The following is a 19,865-nucleotide window of genomic DNA, read 5'->3' as shown; positions in this document are numbered from 1 at the left end:
CATTGCCATATTAATCATTTACCAACCCAGAATGAGAAGGTTCAAAAGATTATGCAAAATTCGATCAGCTTCTTGCTGTTCTTGACAACATATTTCAGCATGATGCCAACATTTTCTCCCTTAAAACTCACTGAATCCATTTCTTCCCCCAGTGACGACAGGGAACGCATTTACTACCCCTCAACCTGGAATTTGCAGAATCCCTACTCCTCTCTGCCCTCATGAGTGCTGATGCCCTCACTCCTGCCATCCCTACAAGGGACTGTTGTCTTCTACCTCGGACTGCTCTTGTAAGATCTCACAGACAAGTGCCAACCAGTACAAAATGCAGTTTTGCCTTCCAGCTCCACAGGAGGCAGAGCTGTGAAACTGCTCATTCAAGAACTTCAGAATTGGCCAACACAGAATATTACAAGGCTGTTCCAAAGCACCACATTAGGGTATCTTGATTATCTTAATAAAGATGCAGCTTAACACTTCCAGTAAAGCTGAGGCACCTTTGGAAGAAATTTCTTTACACACAGTAGGCTACATTACAACTTCTAAAGCTTGCTGATTGCTCCTCTGCTCCACCTTTATGATGCTATTTAAATGAATTAAAAAATAGAAATTACATATAAAATAATTCCTAGGCCCAATTGATATTGGGACCATGTATATCAGAAGTAACTACCTTAAGGTCAACGCCAACTTTGAACAGGAGTTGTGTTAAATACAAGTGACCATTTAAAAAGAAAAGCTTTCAGTGCAACATGTACTTAGGAAATATAATACAGCATCTGCTTGGCAAGAACATGGCCTGTTTGTATAAGCTATAAAACTATATGTATCACTTATACATGTATACACAATACAAAGTCAATTCATGCAGAAGGGACTCAGCTCGCTGTACATCTTAGTAATACAGGCTGACAATTAAATAGTCCTAGTAAGACTTGCTCTCCAGCTAGCAGAGCAGCTCAAAAACAAACAGCATTTGTTCACGTGTGCCCATTATATTTGTGTGCCGATTTAATTAACAGTCATTTCAGTATCTCTGCGATTTCTTCCCTGTTTTACAAATGATGCCCTTTGATGAGGGCTTTAGTTCAAATCAGTGGCCAATCAGCTGTAGACCAAGACTGGAACGCTCAGTTAATTGGCAACAAAACCAAAATGAGCGCACCGGAAAAAATTACACATCAGCCAAATTACTGGGTAATTGTTAAGAAACAAGAAGAGTCTCATTTTAAGCACACAAAGTAAAAGCTTTGTAGCTCCCTCCAGCACAGTGAGTTTCCCTGGTCTGGGTCTTGTTAATGGTCTGTACCGTTCACAGAATCACTCCAGGTTGGCTCAGCTCATCCCTCTTGCAATCCCTGTGCCAAGAGGTTTGCAGTGCCCTTATTCCTGGCCCGCAGGAGGTCCTACCACTCTTGATGGTCTGTCAAGGGATCCCTCCATCAGCCTGCACCAAAATCCCACCGAAAAATTTTTCGTAAGGACAGAAAAAGCAAACCTAAAGGAACAGAGGTAAACAAATAGTCCTCCAGAGGCAGCCCAGCTGCATCGGCTCAGCAGTAGAGCACCTCTTAGCATTTCCTCAGTACATTTATTATTGGAACCACTTACTTCTAACAAGAATTTAGTGCTTGGACAGGGTTTTCTAAGAATAGTAACTCTCCACATGGATCAAACAGAACCCAGATCACTCTGGCTTCAAGAATACCTGGATGTCCTCCTACCTTTGTTACATGGACAGAATGTTAACTCTCCCAAATACAGCTTTTTAATAAACATCTGACCACAGATACTACAGGTATTTGCCGATCAACTCTCAATCACAGTTTCTTTCCAAAGATGGGAATGCGCAGTGCAGAATTCACAGAATCATAGAGTCACAGAGTGGCTTGGGTTGGAAGGGACCTCAAAACTCACCTAGTTCCAAATCCCTGCCATGAACAGGGACACCTTCCACTAGAGACCAGGTTGCTCCAAGCCCTGTCCAACCTGGCCTTGAACACTTAAGCAATGAATTCAGGCATCATTAGTCTGATCTTCAGAAAGAAGTACCACCAGAGCATTACACTTTTAATAAGAAGGCAGAGCAGGAAGAACACGAAGTGGCAATGCACACAGCCTCTGTGTCAAAGACATTAATCACAGGAGCAGAAACAGCATCGATCGGCAGCCAGGGAGGTTGGGGCCATGCCGCTTGCCAGGCCGCATGGCACAAGGAGGAGACAGGCAGTGTTTAAGAGCAAGAGTGGGGAGAGATGTCCTCTTTATCTCTTCCCAGCAGTTGCTTGCCTGGAAGCAAGTTCCAACAATGTATTTTACAGCTATGACAATGAAGAAAAGCAATGCCAGGCTTCGGATGTTCCTGGGAATGTTATCTAAAGACAGATGCCAGTGTGGGATCTAAGCAGGCATTCCCATGGCACAGGCAATCCTGCCCCATTCCTGGTAGCGGAGAGATGGAATTGTTTTAAAGAGATATGTGGGATACAAAAAGCCAGCTTGCTTATGCTGGAACAGCCTTCGTTTCACGGGGTAATCATTAGCATTCATCCAAACTGCAAACAACCAGCAATATGCAGTCAAATCACTGCAGTTTGGTAAGCTTCAGAGTGATTTCCAAGAGGAGGATTAGTGGGAAACGCTGCCTTTAGGACTTGATCCTGAGTAGCTTGCAACAGGATCTCTGAAGCACTTGGCATCAACACTTCCCTGCATATTCATTAATGTTTTGGACTCCGGTTGCAACAACTATCAGTAAGTGTATCTAATTTCATGAAAGAAAATTATTGGTTCACAGTGGTGCTTTTACTCAAGCAGGCATAAAACATGAGTATGAAATCCCTCATATAATCTCTAGCTATTGTCATTAAATGTTTATCATCCAACACAGTTGAATACAATTCTTATCTGTGATGGATGTGGCACACAATAGCTGTTTTCTTGAGTGCATCATAAATATTAATGGTATTCACAGAGCTTCTTAAAATTTGTCATGTTACATTGCTTTCATGGAAACACTCAAAATGCCATTATTTTTGTCCCACCAATAGCAGATTTCCTTCTGGTTTCTCTCTTTTTCACTCTCAAAATTAAACGGCAGAGTATGTTTAACTCAGTAGAGGGAAAAAAGGGATAATGGTTCACACTGAGCAATTCCAAAACCTAATTCAGATGCCCAGAATGAGACTGAAAGAGAAAAACAGTGATATCCTTTGGAAAACAGAGTCCAGTTAAAACAGAAACACTTCATGAAATTAAGGAGATTTGGCTGGAATTTCATCTTTGGAAGAACACTGAGAAAGAAGGTTGACATTATCAAAGTGGTCCTACTCTGCTGTACCCAGAATGGGGCAGTTTTGCTTAAGGAAAAAGAAAGCCTTTTCTCAAAATTGACCATTTGCCCATTATTTAATCAAGTTTAATCAAACCCCTCAGTTCTACAAGGAAGAATGTCTTTTCCCCTGTTAAACAGCTTCGATCAATCCAAAATAGCTTTTCTAAATGTCTGTTCACAAGGCATGTTGTAATCTGGCTTTACATAGTCAGACCAAGCCCATGAGAGCACTCCTCATGACATACCCTCCCCACACACTCCTCTTCCAGGATATTTCACTCAACATCTTCCCAATGATGAAGTCCTCAGTGGTTTGTATTTTGGCTGATATGTTTCAAGAAATCTTTTAAAATCTCATCTTTCCCCATAAAATTCATCCTGTGGTTGTCAGAACAGCCTGACAAACCAAACCCATTTAATTCCCTATGACAATTAATTTGAAGATAGTAATAATTGCAGAAGATGCTATCTGTGCTACAGAGACATAAAACACTCACTATGGGCACGGGAAATACAATACAAAAGAAGAATTTCCTTTTTCTTATTCTCTACTCTCTCCACAGCAGTTAATTTGCTTTGAGCTTAAAATCAGTCCTTCCAGTGTGGGGTTTTAGGGGAGCTCAAGCCTTCAATCCTGCTCCTGTTAATTATTGTTAAAATTCACACTGAAATTCATGATCCGTGAGTCACAGATTCCAGCTTTATTGAAAAAAAATCCTGATAACCCCTAATATTACGGGGATGAAGAGCTACTCTACACTGAGTTTACTTTAGGAATTTTTGCCATGAAATGGTGAATTCTGTGAATGACAAGATCATTTTCTGTGCAGTTCATTCTGCACATAAAGATGTGCTGTATAATTTCCAGGGAGCTGGAAGGCCAAAGGTTAAAATGATTTCAAGTAAGAAATATGCATTAAGAGCAATGAATAAACACATATGGGACATTTTGCATATAAATACATCCTAGCCAACCTCTAAGAAGTATGTAAATCATCTGGGTTTGGTAGAAATGACTGATCTTATTCTGGTATTTTTGACACTCCAGGATTAAGTGTTCTTGGGTTCTATAGGTGACCCCGAGAGCACAAAGGAAAGAGACTGCTAGAGCTTGACATTTTCTTATTTCAGCAGAAGGTGAAGGTAAGCTTCTTTCTAAGCCTGAGTCAATTTCCACCTTGGCATGAATGTGTCCCTTTAATTGCTCTCTGAATATAAGGTCTCATGACATTAGGAAAAATAAATTCTTTAAGGTTTGGGGTTTTTATTTTTAAACATTCCCTTTTGATAGCTGGATGCAGCAGTGTTCTGTGTAGGAACACGAACACTCAGATTCACATTACTTCAGACCTCTTTTAACTTGTACTGACTTGAAATGAATGCACAGAAGAAACCTTTTCCCCAAAGAAGGACAGTTCATACACAAAAACTGTCGTGAATGAAAGGAGGAGCAGCTGAATCTGAATAATGGAACAGGACATCATCTCAGCTGACTCATAGGCCAAAACTTCAAAACAATAGAAGTAGTACGAGGAAACCTAGAATCATAGAATAGTTAAGCTTGGAAAGGACCTGAAGATCATCTAGTTCCAACCCCCCTGCCATGGGCAGGGATGCCTCACACTAGACCATGTCGCCCAAAGCTCTGCCCAGCCTGGCCTTGAACATGATTTGTAAGCTTCAGAATGGCTGCTTATTTGACTAGAGGGTCTCACAGGCTTCGCTCAGCATGGAGAACTGCTGCAGACCACAGCTGGATGTGACAGCGGTGGGCTCTCTGGGAATGGAGGTGGCCATGCCATCTCCTCTGCAAATGGGGATTTGGTGGCATTCGTCCCAAGCTCCATTTACCCTCCTATTCTGAGTGTAACAGGAGACTCATCCTATGCTGTGTGTCCTATTACACTGGAGACTCAGCAGCCAAAGCTCGCAGTACATTCAACCCAAAAATGACAACTGCAGAACCCAAACAACAAATCCCCAAGCACTCACCCCACGCTCCTGCTTTTTCTAAAACACATAATAAGTGTTGCACACAGCAATCCCCTTTCAGCCTGACTTACAGAAATGGGCATCTTTAAGGATGATTTTTCTGGGTGCTCTTGTCAGTACGTTTGCTAGCAGCAAGTGGAGATGCTATTATTCAGTCTCCCATTTAAAGGAAACCTCACTGGAGTATATACAGCCATCTGTGGTTCCAAGTGATTCACAACATTAGTAAACTATTAGTCAAGCAATAGCTTACATTTTTGGGGAGGAGACAAGATTTCTGAAGACACAGATTAAGTACTTGTAGGATACACAGAAATATTTCAGGCTGAGGGGCTGAAAGCAGTGGTGAAGTATTGGTTGTTGCATTTGAAAAACACTTTAGAATAATGACAGTCTTGGAATTACAACTCTATTACTATACAAGAAAGGATCTGTAACATATATATCTAAAACACCACTGCTGCCAGTCACAGACCAAGCCATCATTTTTCCTAGATAAGAAGAGAACGCTAGATATTCATCTATTATTAAACCTATTGTTCCTCAAGCCCTCAACCTTAGCTGAAGCCTCCTTATAAAAAGCAGTTAAAAGACAGTTCTTCAATGTCTTGTTCTTTACTTCGACTAAGTTCCTGGTTGCCTAGAAACTCTCTAAAAGACCTGGATTTTTCCTATTTTTTCATTTTCCCCCAACTGTTAGTTAGGTGACAGATTAATCCGACCACATTTACTTGTGACAGAAACCTGGATGACAGGCTCAAAGCTGGTGCAGTGCTTGTTTCCTGCACCCCAGGAGTGTCAGACTCCACTGACTACCTTGCTATTTGCCATAACTATGGAAATTGCAGGTTATATCTATTTAGATCAAGAGCTGTGAGAATTTTATCACCACTGGCTAGAACAGATTTGTCTGTGTTGTCAATTTCTGTAATTAGCAGGACACACACTTCAACTTTGCAAGATTATTATATTGCAAGATTATTAAATCAAGACATACCAAGGCACCTAGTTTAGATCCAACTTCCCAATGTTCTGACAGATCTGCTGGATGCCTAAAACACCCCTTCTGATGCATGAAACATCAACCAGATTCACAACTTGCATCCTACTTCACTGCCATAAAACTTACTTGAAAATAATCACCTGCAGTGTTTATATAGCAATTGTAATCAGACGGCAGAGTCTGTTCTTGATACTCAGTAACAGTGGAGCTAAAAAGAACTTCAGATGTGGCTGTGTTCCACTTCCTCACCTTGATCTGTTACTCTACTCAATGTGATGAAAATGGATCACCTTTCTACTTTTTGGGACATTAGTTCCGCAGGTTGATGTGTAGACCAGATGTTGAAAAAATCAATTATCAGAGACATTTATTGTCAAAAAGACAAGAAGATAAGCCTCACGGAAGCAAAGCAGCTGACATTTCCATCTGACACCCAGTGCCTTGTGGAATATTAAACTGAACAGCCAGGCCTGGATCCTGAAAGGTATTTAGGGACATCTTTGTATCTTGCAAGAGGACAGCACAGTAACACTCAAGCTAGAAGCCTGCAATGCCAAATCACACACCCCAGTGCTGTGATCAGTCTCATTCATTTTCTATAGGTAAAGTTTCTCAACAGTTTTTTAATCTTAAAAGCCTACGCCAAAACCTGAGATAAAACTAAATATTCCTTCCACTCTCCTCTAAATAAACCTCCAGGAGTCAAATATTGCAGCTTCTAAATAGGATTCAAATTAAGGGAGCAAACCTCCCATCCATGCATTTTTACCTGAATTAAATCAGCTTAAACAGTTATGCACAGCTTTAGGTGATAAAACAGCATTTACATTCTTAAAAGCCACTCATCTGTGCTGTCATTAGTTCTTGATGGTATAAATCCTACCTCTTTTCTAACCAAAACAGATTTTAGGGATTTTAAGTTTTAAGCACAGCATTGTACGGTTTTTTTAAAGTGTTTTAAAAAGCACCTGTAGGAATACAAAAAGTGACTTATAAATCATTCAGAAACAGGTAAAAGTGAGTATGAGGAACTTAATTTCCATATAATTTTCCATTCTCATCAAGCTTGGTTTATTCAGGTCTGATTAATTAATTCCTGTAAAGTGTTCTGAAAATATAAAACACTTCATAAATACTAGATAATAATAGAGTACTTAAGGAAAAAATAATTTGTTAATTTGCATGGGGGTTTAGGAATTAGCATTTATTTCTTTTCCCTACCTAAGCAGGACCATCCAATCCCTTTTAGCTATCAGAAAATGCTCTGGCAGTTACAGGATAATGCATCTTCATGTATTTTATGTGCCACAGTTGACAGAAAACGAATTCAGAATGACTTGCAAAGTTGTATTTACAGAGGAATACACGCACATGGATGGTTTTCATTCCCTTTCCACTGTCCCTCTTACCAGGAACCTAGGTGCAGAGCTTCTGGGACTAAAAAGCAGTTTGCTATATTTTGAGCTCTGTGTTTTCTCAGCCTGTTGTCCAAGGAACTTCAAACTTCACCAACCACTTCTAAAGCGGTCTGGAATAAAGTAACTAAGACAGAATCGTGTATTTCCCTCCACATTTATATCCAGGTATCTTACGATGCCTTGTCTCAATACATATATTTTTATACCTCTACAGCTCTACAAGAGGAAAACTATGCATATATCCAATTTTCATGCTCAGAAAGGCTGAATTTCATGATCTGGCCTCACATACAGAAACAAAACCTTCCAGGAACTAAATGCAGGCTATTGGTATAAGCACTCTGGAGATCAGCTAGTATCTAAACCAAAGGCTAGGTAGGATAGGTATGTGAGGCCCAGAATCCTGTCTGATCATCTCAGCATAAGTCACATTGAATACTAGATAAAATAAACAATCTGTTTCTAAAATGGTGTAAAATGCACACAGCAATACCATCTGGGATCAGATGCTACGCGATGCTGGAAACGGTGCCAGTGAGACATCAGCACTTTGCGTTCTGTGTTCATTCTGAACTGGTGCTCTGCTCACCTGCTAAGCAGAAATAAGACCAGGTTTGGACTGAACAAACACTGGTTGGGGTTTTTAGGGGGCACAAGCTGAAAGATCCAGCCTACCCTGTTATGTCCTTTCATGTCTCAGAACATTCCCCAGGTAAAACCGAATGTGTTTTCCCGCACAACTTTGGCTGTACACATGCAGACTGCGTCACTTCCACACTCAGCAGCTGAGAATGATGTAGTGACTGCATAGCTTAACAAGAGCATTCCCCACTATGTTCCTCTATAGTAAGTGCTATAGGACTGAGACAGCAGGCGTATGATTTACAGGCAGATCCATAAGAACAACTCTACAAAAGCCAGCCCTTACAGCAGCAGTGGGGTTATCAAGCTGTCATCCAAATCACCTCCTGGGAGGTGCAGCCTGCACACAACTGTGATCACCCCTCTTGGTATATTCTCTTTGTCATGTCAGCGAGGGATGGTCCCTGTTCCCATGCCACCATCTCTGTGCAGAGTGCATTGCTCACCCAGTAGGAGAGAGAAGACTTCAGAAAGCAAATCCTAAATTACTGGACTGTGCTGTTTCCATCTGGACGTAGTTCCCTTGGAAATCCCAACTGGCCCTGTGCAGTTGTTGAAACTGGATGTTTCAATTAGAAGGAGCTCAAGGATTTGGGGAGCATTGTCAGATGATGCAGAAAGCAGGCTCTCTTTCAACATGGCATTTTGTTTTAATTTCTCTCATTAGTGCAAACGTTTAATTCTTTTGTGTGTTCTGAATGCACTGAATTTGGCCACAAATAACGCCAAAATTTATTATAGGGAAGATCATTCAAATTAAAATGGATAGTTTGGGAGGAATTCCCAATATTCCAAGATTGAATTTTAGTCCTCTTCCAAAAAATATGCAAAACCCCCCAAGTATTTTTACAGTAACCATAGTGAAGGAAGAACAGTTGGGTTTGCTACACTAAGGATTTCTACTTTTCTCACAAGCTGATGAGTTTCCAGCTACTTCCTAATGTCCCTATCAAGGCTTAAGCATCTCTGCTCCTCTTTGGCCACAGCACACAGGCACTGCAGCATATCAGTGTTCCTTTGCTGAGTTACAATGGATAATCTCACCTCAGGAGCGGGCTGAGAGCAGCACAGAGCACAGCTGATGGGTGCTACCCTGTCTACCCTGAGTAGACTCTCCCTGGCCTGCTTCCTTCTGCACATCCCCAAACAGTGTTTATTAATGCACTGCTCATTTGATACTAGAGGAGTAGCCAGAAATAATCTGCAATATCAATTCATTACAGCAAGACTGTCTGCTAATAAGGAGCTATTTTTTGCCACATAACGTGCAAAAATCAATTGTATCTTCACTTAGAAAAACCCAAAAGCAAAACATGCCAAAAAATGCTTTTCAAGCTTGCTGCCAAATGTACCTGTTAAGAACATGAGATTTGATGTTAAGGGCTTCATAAACTCACTGAAGCAAAAAACCAGCTCTTTTCATCAGGCTGTTATTAAAAGGTTACCATGCAGTCTCCCAAATCTTTATCTACACTAGAAAAAGGCAAACTAGAAATGAGAAAAAAATATCCCCATCACTATCTCCACAGTCACCACAATGCAGCAACAGAATAAATTACCTGGGGGCTCGTTCCATTTTCTCCTGTTTAAGAAAGTAGCATGGAAAACAAAAGTTAAACTCATGACCAACTGTACCAACTAACAGCAATATTCCAAACCATATGGAGGAGGATGTCTTTTTATTAGCAGAACTGAAAGTGGCCTACAGGAAGAGAACCACAGATTAAAGTCCACTTTTGTTGTGCAGGATTTCACAGCTAACTTCTCCACTAAGGTCTTACTGGATCTGCCTCAGTCTTCTTATTGGAAAGAAATTTTTCCTCTCCATGACACCAAGCTGCACTTCTCCATGCAAATGCTGGTGTCATTACAACTAAAACATCCCAAGGTTCTGATAATCCATCAAGACCTTCACTCCTGCAAATCAAGGACTAAATGTTTTGCTCAAACCTTAAACTCTCCAAGGAACTGTTTTCATCTATAAATATTCAATGTTTACAATGAAAGAGTTGGTACAGTGAGAATGAACAGCAAGTAATTTATGTTCCATGCAATGCAAAGGCATGGAAACACTCTAGTTTCTAACCCTTCTGGGGGACCATGGTCCAGGAGCTGACAAAATTCTCCTTTACAGATACCACGTGCACTCAGAGGGAGACTGCCTTACCAATGAGCCAGGCAGATCTTGAAGAAGAATGAACATTAAAATGCATGTATTGCAGCCAGGAATTCTGGGCCTTGGGAATGTGTTTCTCTGAACACCACCTGATGATACACAGAGCACTTATTTCTGCTCCTGCCCAGGCAATGCAGTGCCAGAACCTGCACCAGTTAGTGACTGTTAAAGGGAGCAGCACTGCAAAATGGCAAACGTATGAGAAGGAAAAACTGTTGTTCCTGGCACTGCTGTCATCAGTCCCCCCGGCAGCCTTGGTCCAAGCCAGTCAAGGACACTCACACGCAACAGCAAAGTAAAGCCCACATGAGGCCCTCATTTAAGGATTAAGGTCATGAATTCACAAAAGAACCTTTTTCCTTTACTCAATGCTTAGTTTAAAATGACAGAGTATTAGAGATTAGATTAGCTCCGCTTTCAATTCAGGTTCAGTCTCAGATTTTGCCAAGGACATCTAGAGGCAGCGGAAGTGGCCAACATCTGTTGTAACTGCAAAGAGATGAAATGAAGCCCTGGCAGAGACAGCAGCAAAGCTCTGATCCAATATTCCCAATGGGCTTTTGGGTTGAATTTGCTTTTCTTTTCTACCTGTGGTGCTCTGCACAGCACAAACTCTAGGCTATCCATACAAAACCAGCAATGCTATGTGCAAGTCTGTTCATGCACCACATTCTGTCTTTATTATATCTGATTCACCATTCCTACTTGATAATATTTCTTCCGCACAATTAGAGTTTTGTTTCATCTCCTACATGCTTCAAAAGAAAGGACTAGAAAAGAATTCTCTATTGACTATCACCAGGGCTGCCAGTAAGTGTAGCCTTTGGCAGTAGGAATTGGAAATTAGAATTATTTAGTGTCTTGTTTACTTCTACAAGCATCTTTCCTTGCTTCTGTACTAGTAGGAGAAGCTAGTGGCCACACAGAGGAGAACACCAGTATTTATTGGTTATATGGTGGAACAGAAAGAAAACCAGCACAGCCTGACTCAGAAAGAAAGGGCAAATGTCTGTGAGAAAAGTGAGGTATTACCAGAGTGTCCCTGAAAGAACTGGTGTAACATCCAGGTTCTCCGGCTGCGCCTCTAGTTTTACAGCAGAATATCGCCACTGAAATAACTGCTCATGTGTAAGCTTAAAGCACTAATACTAAAAAGTCCATCAGACCCAAATGCAGGCCAAAGGTCTCTCCCAGAAGAGGTACATTTGATTTTTAGAAGGAGATATTTGCATCTTTTTAAATAAACCATCAGCTTCAAGCTTTCTGCACACGTACACCTGAAACCCTGCCTGGAAAATATGGCCAACACCTCCATCTTCACAAAGGATTTTGTCCTTTCTCCATAACTCAAAACGGACCTTTTGTTAAATTGACACTTTGCAGCTCACTAGCCTGTGTGGCTCTTTGGGGAAAAGCAAAGCAGAAAACAGTCCAGTTGTTTGGTTTAGCAATGAAGTTTCCCACACATGCATGCTAATTTATTTCATTGAAAATGTCCCAACTAATTGCAACATTTACCCTTAGAGCACATGCGTAGCAGTCACATTAATACACCAGAAGACAATGGCTCCAGAGGAGCTATTACCCTGTACCAGGCCAATAATCCACAAACAGTAAAGGATTTTCACAAAAGATTCAAATGGTTTCCAAGGAGCTATTACAGCATATCAGGTAAATAAAATATTATTGAAATGTATTTTTTGCATTTAAATCACTTGCAGCAGGTGCATAGGAAGTAGCATATAATAAAATGGTTCACATTCCCTTGAATACTAACGAGAATCGACGGAAACATTTAGCAAGAAGCAGCAGCAGCAGGTTCTTACCATCGCAAGAGGAACGATTCCCACAAACATTGTCCGGCTGACAAAGATCTCGGAGACCACCAGTTCGCTCAAGGAATCATCTCGAGGGTATTCCACCTGCCAGGTGATTTGCTGGGCCCCTGCCAGGCTGCTGGTGTTGTCGATCTCGAAGTCCATCTCCAGGATCTCGAAGGAGGACATATTTGCTCTGGAGAAAAGAAACAACAGAATTTCCCAGAACATCAGTCGGTTGTTAGTAACAACATATATTTTGATTTCTCCTCTATTCACCAGATTTACCATTAAAATCAGACTTGAAGGCACAGACAGAAACCTAAATAAAACTATATACTGGCCGTAAAGTAGCACAAACAGCTACTTTATAGATAAGGTGACGCTGTATCTTTTAGTTTCCTGAAATGGAGGCATTTTTCCCATGAAACTGACATTCATTCACCATAATCACAATGAACGTACAGAATAAGCCCCAAACCCTGGGAACTGCATTGCACAGATGCTGCTAAATTATTTAATATAGCATTAGTATAATTTTGTTGCTACAAATTTTGATGCTCTGAAACAACAGAATACTCGGCCGTTCCTCGCGCTGTATCAAAAATGAGCTCTAGGCAGGGGGGGGAGGAGTCTCAGACTCAAACTTGTCTTTATCTCAGTGAAAAAAATGGATTTGCAGAAATTATACATGACAAAAAATGGGGGTAATTATCCTTGTTTTCAATTCATGAAAACATTCTTATCAGTGCTGCAGCCTTGTAATTACATGGTGATCATTATATATTTCTCATCTGGAAATAAAAGTTTAAAGGTAAAGAAATGGATGAACATGCACAGCATACAGAACTCTGTTTAAAGATTATTTCTGCTTTTGTTAACAACAACACTTAGCACTTTCCTCTGGTCAAACACTATGTAAGTATTAATAATTAATCCTCAGGTTATAAAGACAGATCTTATCTTCATGTTACAGAGAAGAAAACAAGACATCAAGATTTAACCAACAGCACGCACTACATCCACAGCAGAGCCCTATTTAGGAAACAGACCTAAAGCTCATCCAGCGTTTTACTTCCACAAAAATTAAGGTACATTACAAAGCAGCATGCAAGTTCCTGCTCCAATTTCCCAGACAGACACCTGCAGCGTGGAGCCCTGGTGCAGCTTACAGATGCTCTTTCCAGGGAGGGAAAGGCAGCGAACCTGACTGCAGACCCAGTCGCTTAATCATGTGCCGTCAGAGAGACGACCAATGTTACCCTTATTACTGAAGTTTCAGCTCATAAAATAGGTTAAAATCTGAATTTGCAGCATTTTAGGCCGTTCTGTATTGACTTGAATGTGCTTTTACTGTGATTACTTGTTCCCAATATAGGACAGTGTCCCATGCATGTGGGCACCCCTCAGGAATGAATGACCCACTCTGTTATTTCACCCTCCATCCTGTCCCCTGGTACATTATTTGTGTCTCATCACCCTAAGAGCTGTGTTCATAAAAAGTTTTAGCCTCTGCTACAAAGAACAGAGACTTAAAACATCCTTTTCCTCTTCCCAGCTGCACAGAGGCAGAATCTGGTTGTGCCATATGTTTTTGAAGGTGCACTGTAAAGGAAAAAACAATCTAAACAGGAATTGATTTTTATGTTTTCTTTCTGACAACAAACACCACAAGCATATGCTTCAATGCCTGGAGGATAAATATTTTCCATGCTAACACAAGATAATATCCACCTCCAGGCAAAACTAGAAGCTATTCAGGCATCTTTTGGGTAGCCAACCAGACAATCAGCAAAACTCTTTTAAGACAAAAATTATTACACAATACTAGGGATGTAATTTAACCATTTCTGTCAAAAACATGACCATGAAGTAGCACTCAACTTCAAAGTTTTCTGTGTATATCACCTTCTGGCAGTTTGTTTTATCTAAATCACATAAAATTAATTTCCTCATAACACAGAAATAAGATTCTGAGATGAGCTTTACACTAACTATGGATCTACATATTGAGCCTGTAAGTTATATGCAGAGCTGCAATTTAGCTTCAATCTGTTCAAGTCAGTAGTTGCCACTCACAAAAACACCCATGAGTGGATTAAATTTGGAACAAAACCACTGATGGAGGGTTTTGCTTTAGATTCACCACTTAAATAACATGTCAAGTTAATCTGCACTGATAAATCTATCCCACATGTCCCACTAATGGGCCCTTCTTCGAGCTCGGTCCATCATGCCTTCCATTATTCCCTTCCTGTTTTAATTTTTACACATCCAATAAGTAACCATAATAGTGGTTTTATATTTTTAAGACAGACTGGGACTCAGATCTCCCTAAGAAAAGATTGTGTGTCTTGACTATATAGCAAGCCAAAGTAATTGCCAGGGAATAAAATGACTCTTGTGCCTGTAAATATGCAAAGACCATCACTGCATCCTTAGCACGGCTGTATAACAATAAAAGACATAAGTTTCATTTAAAGGCAGACATGGTTATACACTGCTGGATTCAAAATGAGTCTCTGTGCATCCACAAAAGAGCAGCAACTCACATAAATAAACCTTCCTCAGGTCTAACTAATACTAATGTACAAACTAAAGCACAGCTGACTTCAACCCAGGTCTGCCAGGACTTCATAGGTCCTGGTGCCAAAGCCAACCCTTATTATCACCTGGAAAAACAAGATGGCTTATCAAATGTTTGCTGCTTTGTCTCAGAAGCAAATCATGTAGCACTACTTACTAATATGGATTAAAGGATCCACTTCTTTTCATTTCGAATTCTGCTGAAAGAAATGGACTTACTGTATCTAACACCAGGTCACTGAATTTTCTCTAAAATTATGATCTCCCTTTTTTTTCCTCTTCAGCCTTCAAGCAATGAAAAGTGTTACAGTAGCTGGAACACAGAGCACTCAACGGACTAATCTACCCTCTTTATTCTAAGTCTTTCACAAGCTTACAACGAACCATGATAAAACCTGAAAAGTGAATTTCTTTCTTGCTCAGACTAGTGCTTTCCTACTGGCTGCTGCGTCTCTTATCCTGCAGAGGCTTCTCTCCTAGGGGGAAGATCAGTATGATATGTGTAATTCTTTCAATTTACTAACCATCCTCTATAACACCATAGAAGACCACTGTCTTCTTCCACTGAAATTGACAGGGGTTGCTAAAGTAAAACCAGAGATAGATTAAACCATAATCACGACCTTGAAGGTTAGTATTTACTTATATCAACTCCATTATCTGATAAATCCACATCAAAACACCTGTATCTAAATCTCTCTCCTGGCTATAGAGCATTACACTATAACCCTTTTGAGAAGCAGTCACTCCACCCTGCCATGGCAAATCTTCAGCTTTTAGTCTGATCTGTAGCCGGTGGCCAGTACGTTTGTTGGTCTTTGAAGTGGATCTGCAACTGCCTGGTGAAGACGAAGAACTACCAGTGGGAAAACCCACTAGCAGAGATGACAACTGAACTCTTGCTGTTACCAGCCATTAAATCCCGCTAATCCAAACTTCATCCTATAAAGATTTTTCAGCTTTTTCTCAGGCCTTCTTCCATTCTTCTCTTAAATATGCTTGCACCATTGGGAAGAGTCTGATGGAATCCAAAGACTAAAAACCACTTCTCCTTTCCACATCTTTCCTCTCTTTTTAGTTAAGTATTTCTATTGTCCAGTGATCGCAGTTTGGAAGAACTTTGCCAAACCCCAGTTTAGAGGAGCAATAAAAAATAAAAAGTCAAAATTACTTCTATAAAAAAAGATTATTTCCTGCAAGCACAAGGAAAAGACCTTATAATTTTAGGCAGCTGGCATGCTTGCTAATAAGTCCATTTCTATGGAAATGAGTTCATAACTATTAATTTTGCCTGCTCCTGATCTATTCTTGATGAGCTTTTCAAATTTAGAAAAGCGCTTCATGATTCTCTCAATTTGGTAATTACTAACTCCCTTTGATGAATCCAGCCCAGTGTTTCAGACATGAGACATTCATTACACATTTTTCTTTCTGGTGAGAGGAGAGAAAGAAACCATAGGCTTGGATTTATTTCCTCTTACAAACTCCCGTAAGTAGGCCTTCTTCTTTAAATTGCAAGTTGTAATCCTATTTGTGTACTTTCACAATGCCACCTCTGCTAGGCGCTTGGAGAACCCCCAAACCCTTGAGATTTATGCACAACTTCCCATTGTTCAGCTTCATATATACCTAATGCACTCAAACCAGGTCTCCCACAGCCCAGTCAAGCTTTATTAACACACATAGTTTTCATCCTAAACCCAGCAGTTTTAGTAGGCACGGTTGTGATCCCAAACCCAGAATAGAGAAGAGAGTTTTAGCACAGAATGGTAAATCCATGCCAAATAAAGCCAACCCTAGCGCTGACCAACCGCAGAATAAGAAGAGTTAATCAGGACAGGAAAACATTGCTAAGTCCCAGAACTTTCCAGCAATGGACACGTCCTGATGCAGGCACACAGAGCCCAACTGCCTCGCTGGGTTTGCCAAGCCGAGCCTCAAGTTCTACCTCTGGATGTACGTTAAGCCATACAGGAGTGAGCACTCCACCCAAAAGCAGAGCCTCTCCTCAGTTAACAGTCTCCCAGAGGAACAAATCACAGCCTGCACAAACCACTAGAAAACTAAGGCCTGGGTTTCAAATGCCCCTAAGTACGTTAGAGAACTCTTGCATTACTGCATTCAGATGCTGTGAAAAGATTCACATGGGTTTTGGAGGGCTATCCATCATGTTACCTTGTTACATATATTCTGATTGATTTTCTTCCCGAATCTGCTAGTGGATGCAAACAGTAGGAAAAATATATGTATTTTTAAACCTACATCTAAACCAAATCCAGTATCAGGTTTTTTTTTCTCTACATTTGAGTCCTGTGTCCAGCTCTGGGGCCCCAGCACAAGAGGGATGTGGAGCTGTTGGAGTGAGTCCAGACAAGGCCATGAAGATCCTGTGAGGGCTGGAGCAGCTCTGCTCTGGAGCCAGGCTCAGAGACCTGGGCTGGGTCAGCCTGGAGAAGAGAAGGCTCCTGAAGGGGAGACCTCAGAGCAGCTCCAGTGCCTAAAGGGGCTCCAGGAAACCTGGAGAAGGGCTTTGGACAAGGGTCTGTAGGGACAGGCCAAGGGGAATGGCTTTAACCTGCCAGAGGGGAGATTAAGATGAGCTCTTGGGCAGAAGTTCTTCCCTGTGAGGGTGCTGAGGCGCTGGCACAGGGTGCCCAGAGAAGCTGTGGCTGCCCCATCCCTGGCAGTGTTCAAGGCCAGGCTGGACACAGGGGCTTGGAGCAACCTGCTCCAGTGGAAGGTGTCCCTGCCCGTGGCAAGGGGTTGGAACTGGATGAGCTTTAAGGTCCCTTCCAACACAAACCATTCTATGATTTATTATCTTATTAAGTATTTATATGGAACTGCATTGGCTTTTTTTTTTTGCAAAATAATAGATTGCTGTGCATGTTCAGCACCGTTCTAATGAGAGAGGTTTTATTAAGTACTACAAAAATCACCTGGTATTGAAATAATACTGAATTTAATTCATTCCTACATTTTGTCTAAGCCAAACGTGGAATTACTGAATTAAGTACTGGAATGATACACAGTGATTGATATTTTGATGGCAGTGACAATCTAAATGGTGAGTAGTTACCTGAAATAAACAAATGCCTATTATTAGCTAGTAAGGATGATTTACATTGCCAACCAAACTGAAGAGCCTGCCCCATGTACGGTTAGAGAGAATGGAGCATGGAGAATGCCAGAGTGAAGGATGAGAACTCCTGGCTCCCACAGCCAGTTCATCAACAATTTAGTTGATAAAAGTCAGACCCTTCTATTAGTGCACTTGGCTATTACAGGAAATCATGAGTTCCATTCATTCATTCATAAAATAATGTTTTCAGTAAATGGCAATCTGTTTATGAGGCCCACAGCAGTGTAAACAAACCTCTAAAAACCATGGAGCAGGCACTAGGTAATTGAAAGTAATGAAATGTCTGCTATGTTGTTTGAGAATCTTTTCAAGGTTAATAATGGTCAATTCTTACTCCCTCTGACAAATTGTCACCAGATTCAATGAGAACAGGATTACATAAGCAAGGTACATGAGTTTATAAAATATTTCAGTAATATACGTCTACTCCTTTGATCTCAAGAGGATTAATTTCATAACTACGGTTTACTGAAGAGCAAACACTTAAAAGAGGAGGCTTTTCAAGGACTGATTGGAAGTGCTCAATTGCTGAAGTCAAATGAAGCAGCAGACAGCCAGGACCTCTTGGGGAAAAGATCCAGATTAAAGGTCTTGACCTTCTCCCCCTGAGGAAATTAAGATCCCAGCAGCCTGAGATGAAGGAAATGAGAGCAAATACCTACTAACAGAGCAGCATCCAGCTTCTGAATGATTAAGATTTACATACTACCAGCCCTTCCAGCAGCTACGACATCCTTAAGCACAGATCCTACCCGAGAACAACTTCCTGTGGTTACAGGGCTACACTTTGTGTTACATACAAAGTTTGACTTGATAATGGATATTAAAACCTAAACCCTTTTCTCCCAGCATGTATCATTTTCACTAGGCTGTAAGCACACAAAGCTGTACACAACCTTGGAATCTGTTCTCACAGTAATCCTATTTGTGTACTTTCACAGTGCAACCTCTGCTAGGTGCTCAGAGAACCCCCAAACCATTCCAGTAAGGAAGGGCCTTATTGGATACAGGTCTGGCTGGAGTCCTGAGTGTTGCAGTGTGCTGCAGAGCTGGCGAATGTCTGCTTGGTTTCCTCTCATGATGCATTTCAAAATCACAATTTGCAATTTGCTCTGCTGTCTATCAGAGAACTTGCTCTGTCGTCCAGTTTACTTTATACCAACTACAGGCTTTTGCAAAACATTTCTTAGTGCTTCATCTTGTTTTTCTTTCACTGCCGTAAAAATCCATGCTCCTCAAAGATGCACAGACAGATGTAAATGGCTACAGAGGATAAAACCAAGCTGCTAAATCTGTTCAGAACGTATGGATTGACACAGCACTTTTTAATAATCCACTAAAAGCTATAAAAAAACCCAAGAAAATATTTTTGTTCCAAACACACTACCAGGACCAGCTATTATTAATGTTATTTTGCTTAGCAAACATTTTCCCACAACTGAAAACAATAAATCTAGATAATGAGCAAACCTTTTAAGCTCTTCAGCTTCTTCCACCGCCAATTCACAACTGTGCTGCTCACTAACAACTTGCAGTAACTTCCACTTTATTTGATTTTATCAAGATCATCATGACAACCCTGGAGACAACAGAGACAATTGCTTCCATTATTTTTATTTGCTGCCAACCTTGTGACAGTGCACAGAAATTCTTCTGGTAGAAGACTCCTTAGATACTATTTGAGTTAGCCTTTAACAAAACAGGACATTCAGGAACACATTCAGGATGGATGTAGTCAGTGTGCTCCACTGGTAA

At 40.8% G+C, this 19,865-nt stretch overlaps 1 protein-coding gene across 1 annotated transcript in view; it reads right to left on the bottom strand.

Moving 5' to 3' along the window:
• The window catches only part of TMEM132B (transmembrane protein 132B), a gene marked incomplete at its 5' end in the record, with an annotated part of 172,392 nt that overhangs the window by 58,071 nt on the left and 94,456 nt on the right, over positions 1–19,865 (bottom strand). The window contains one exon of the mRNA XM_010022816.1: positions 12,392–12,578. Within this exon, the coding sequence (XP_010021118.1) occupies positions 12,392–12,578 (187 nt within the window). The remainder of the gene's footprint in view (positions 1–12,391; positions 12,579–19,865) is intronic.

This window comes from Nestor notabilis, unplaced genomic scaffold (genome assembly GCF_000696875.1).
Source record: "Nestor notabilis isolate BGI_N333 unplaced genomic scaffold, ASM69687v1 scaffold15709, whole genome shotgun sequence".
Classification (NCBI taxonomy): Eukaryota; Metazoa; Chordata; class Aves; order Psittaciformes; family Psittacidae; genus Nestor; species Nestor notabilis.
Note: the sequence above shows the minus strand (reverse complement) of the source record. Positions and strands in the feature narration are given on the sequence as shown.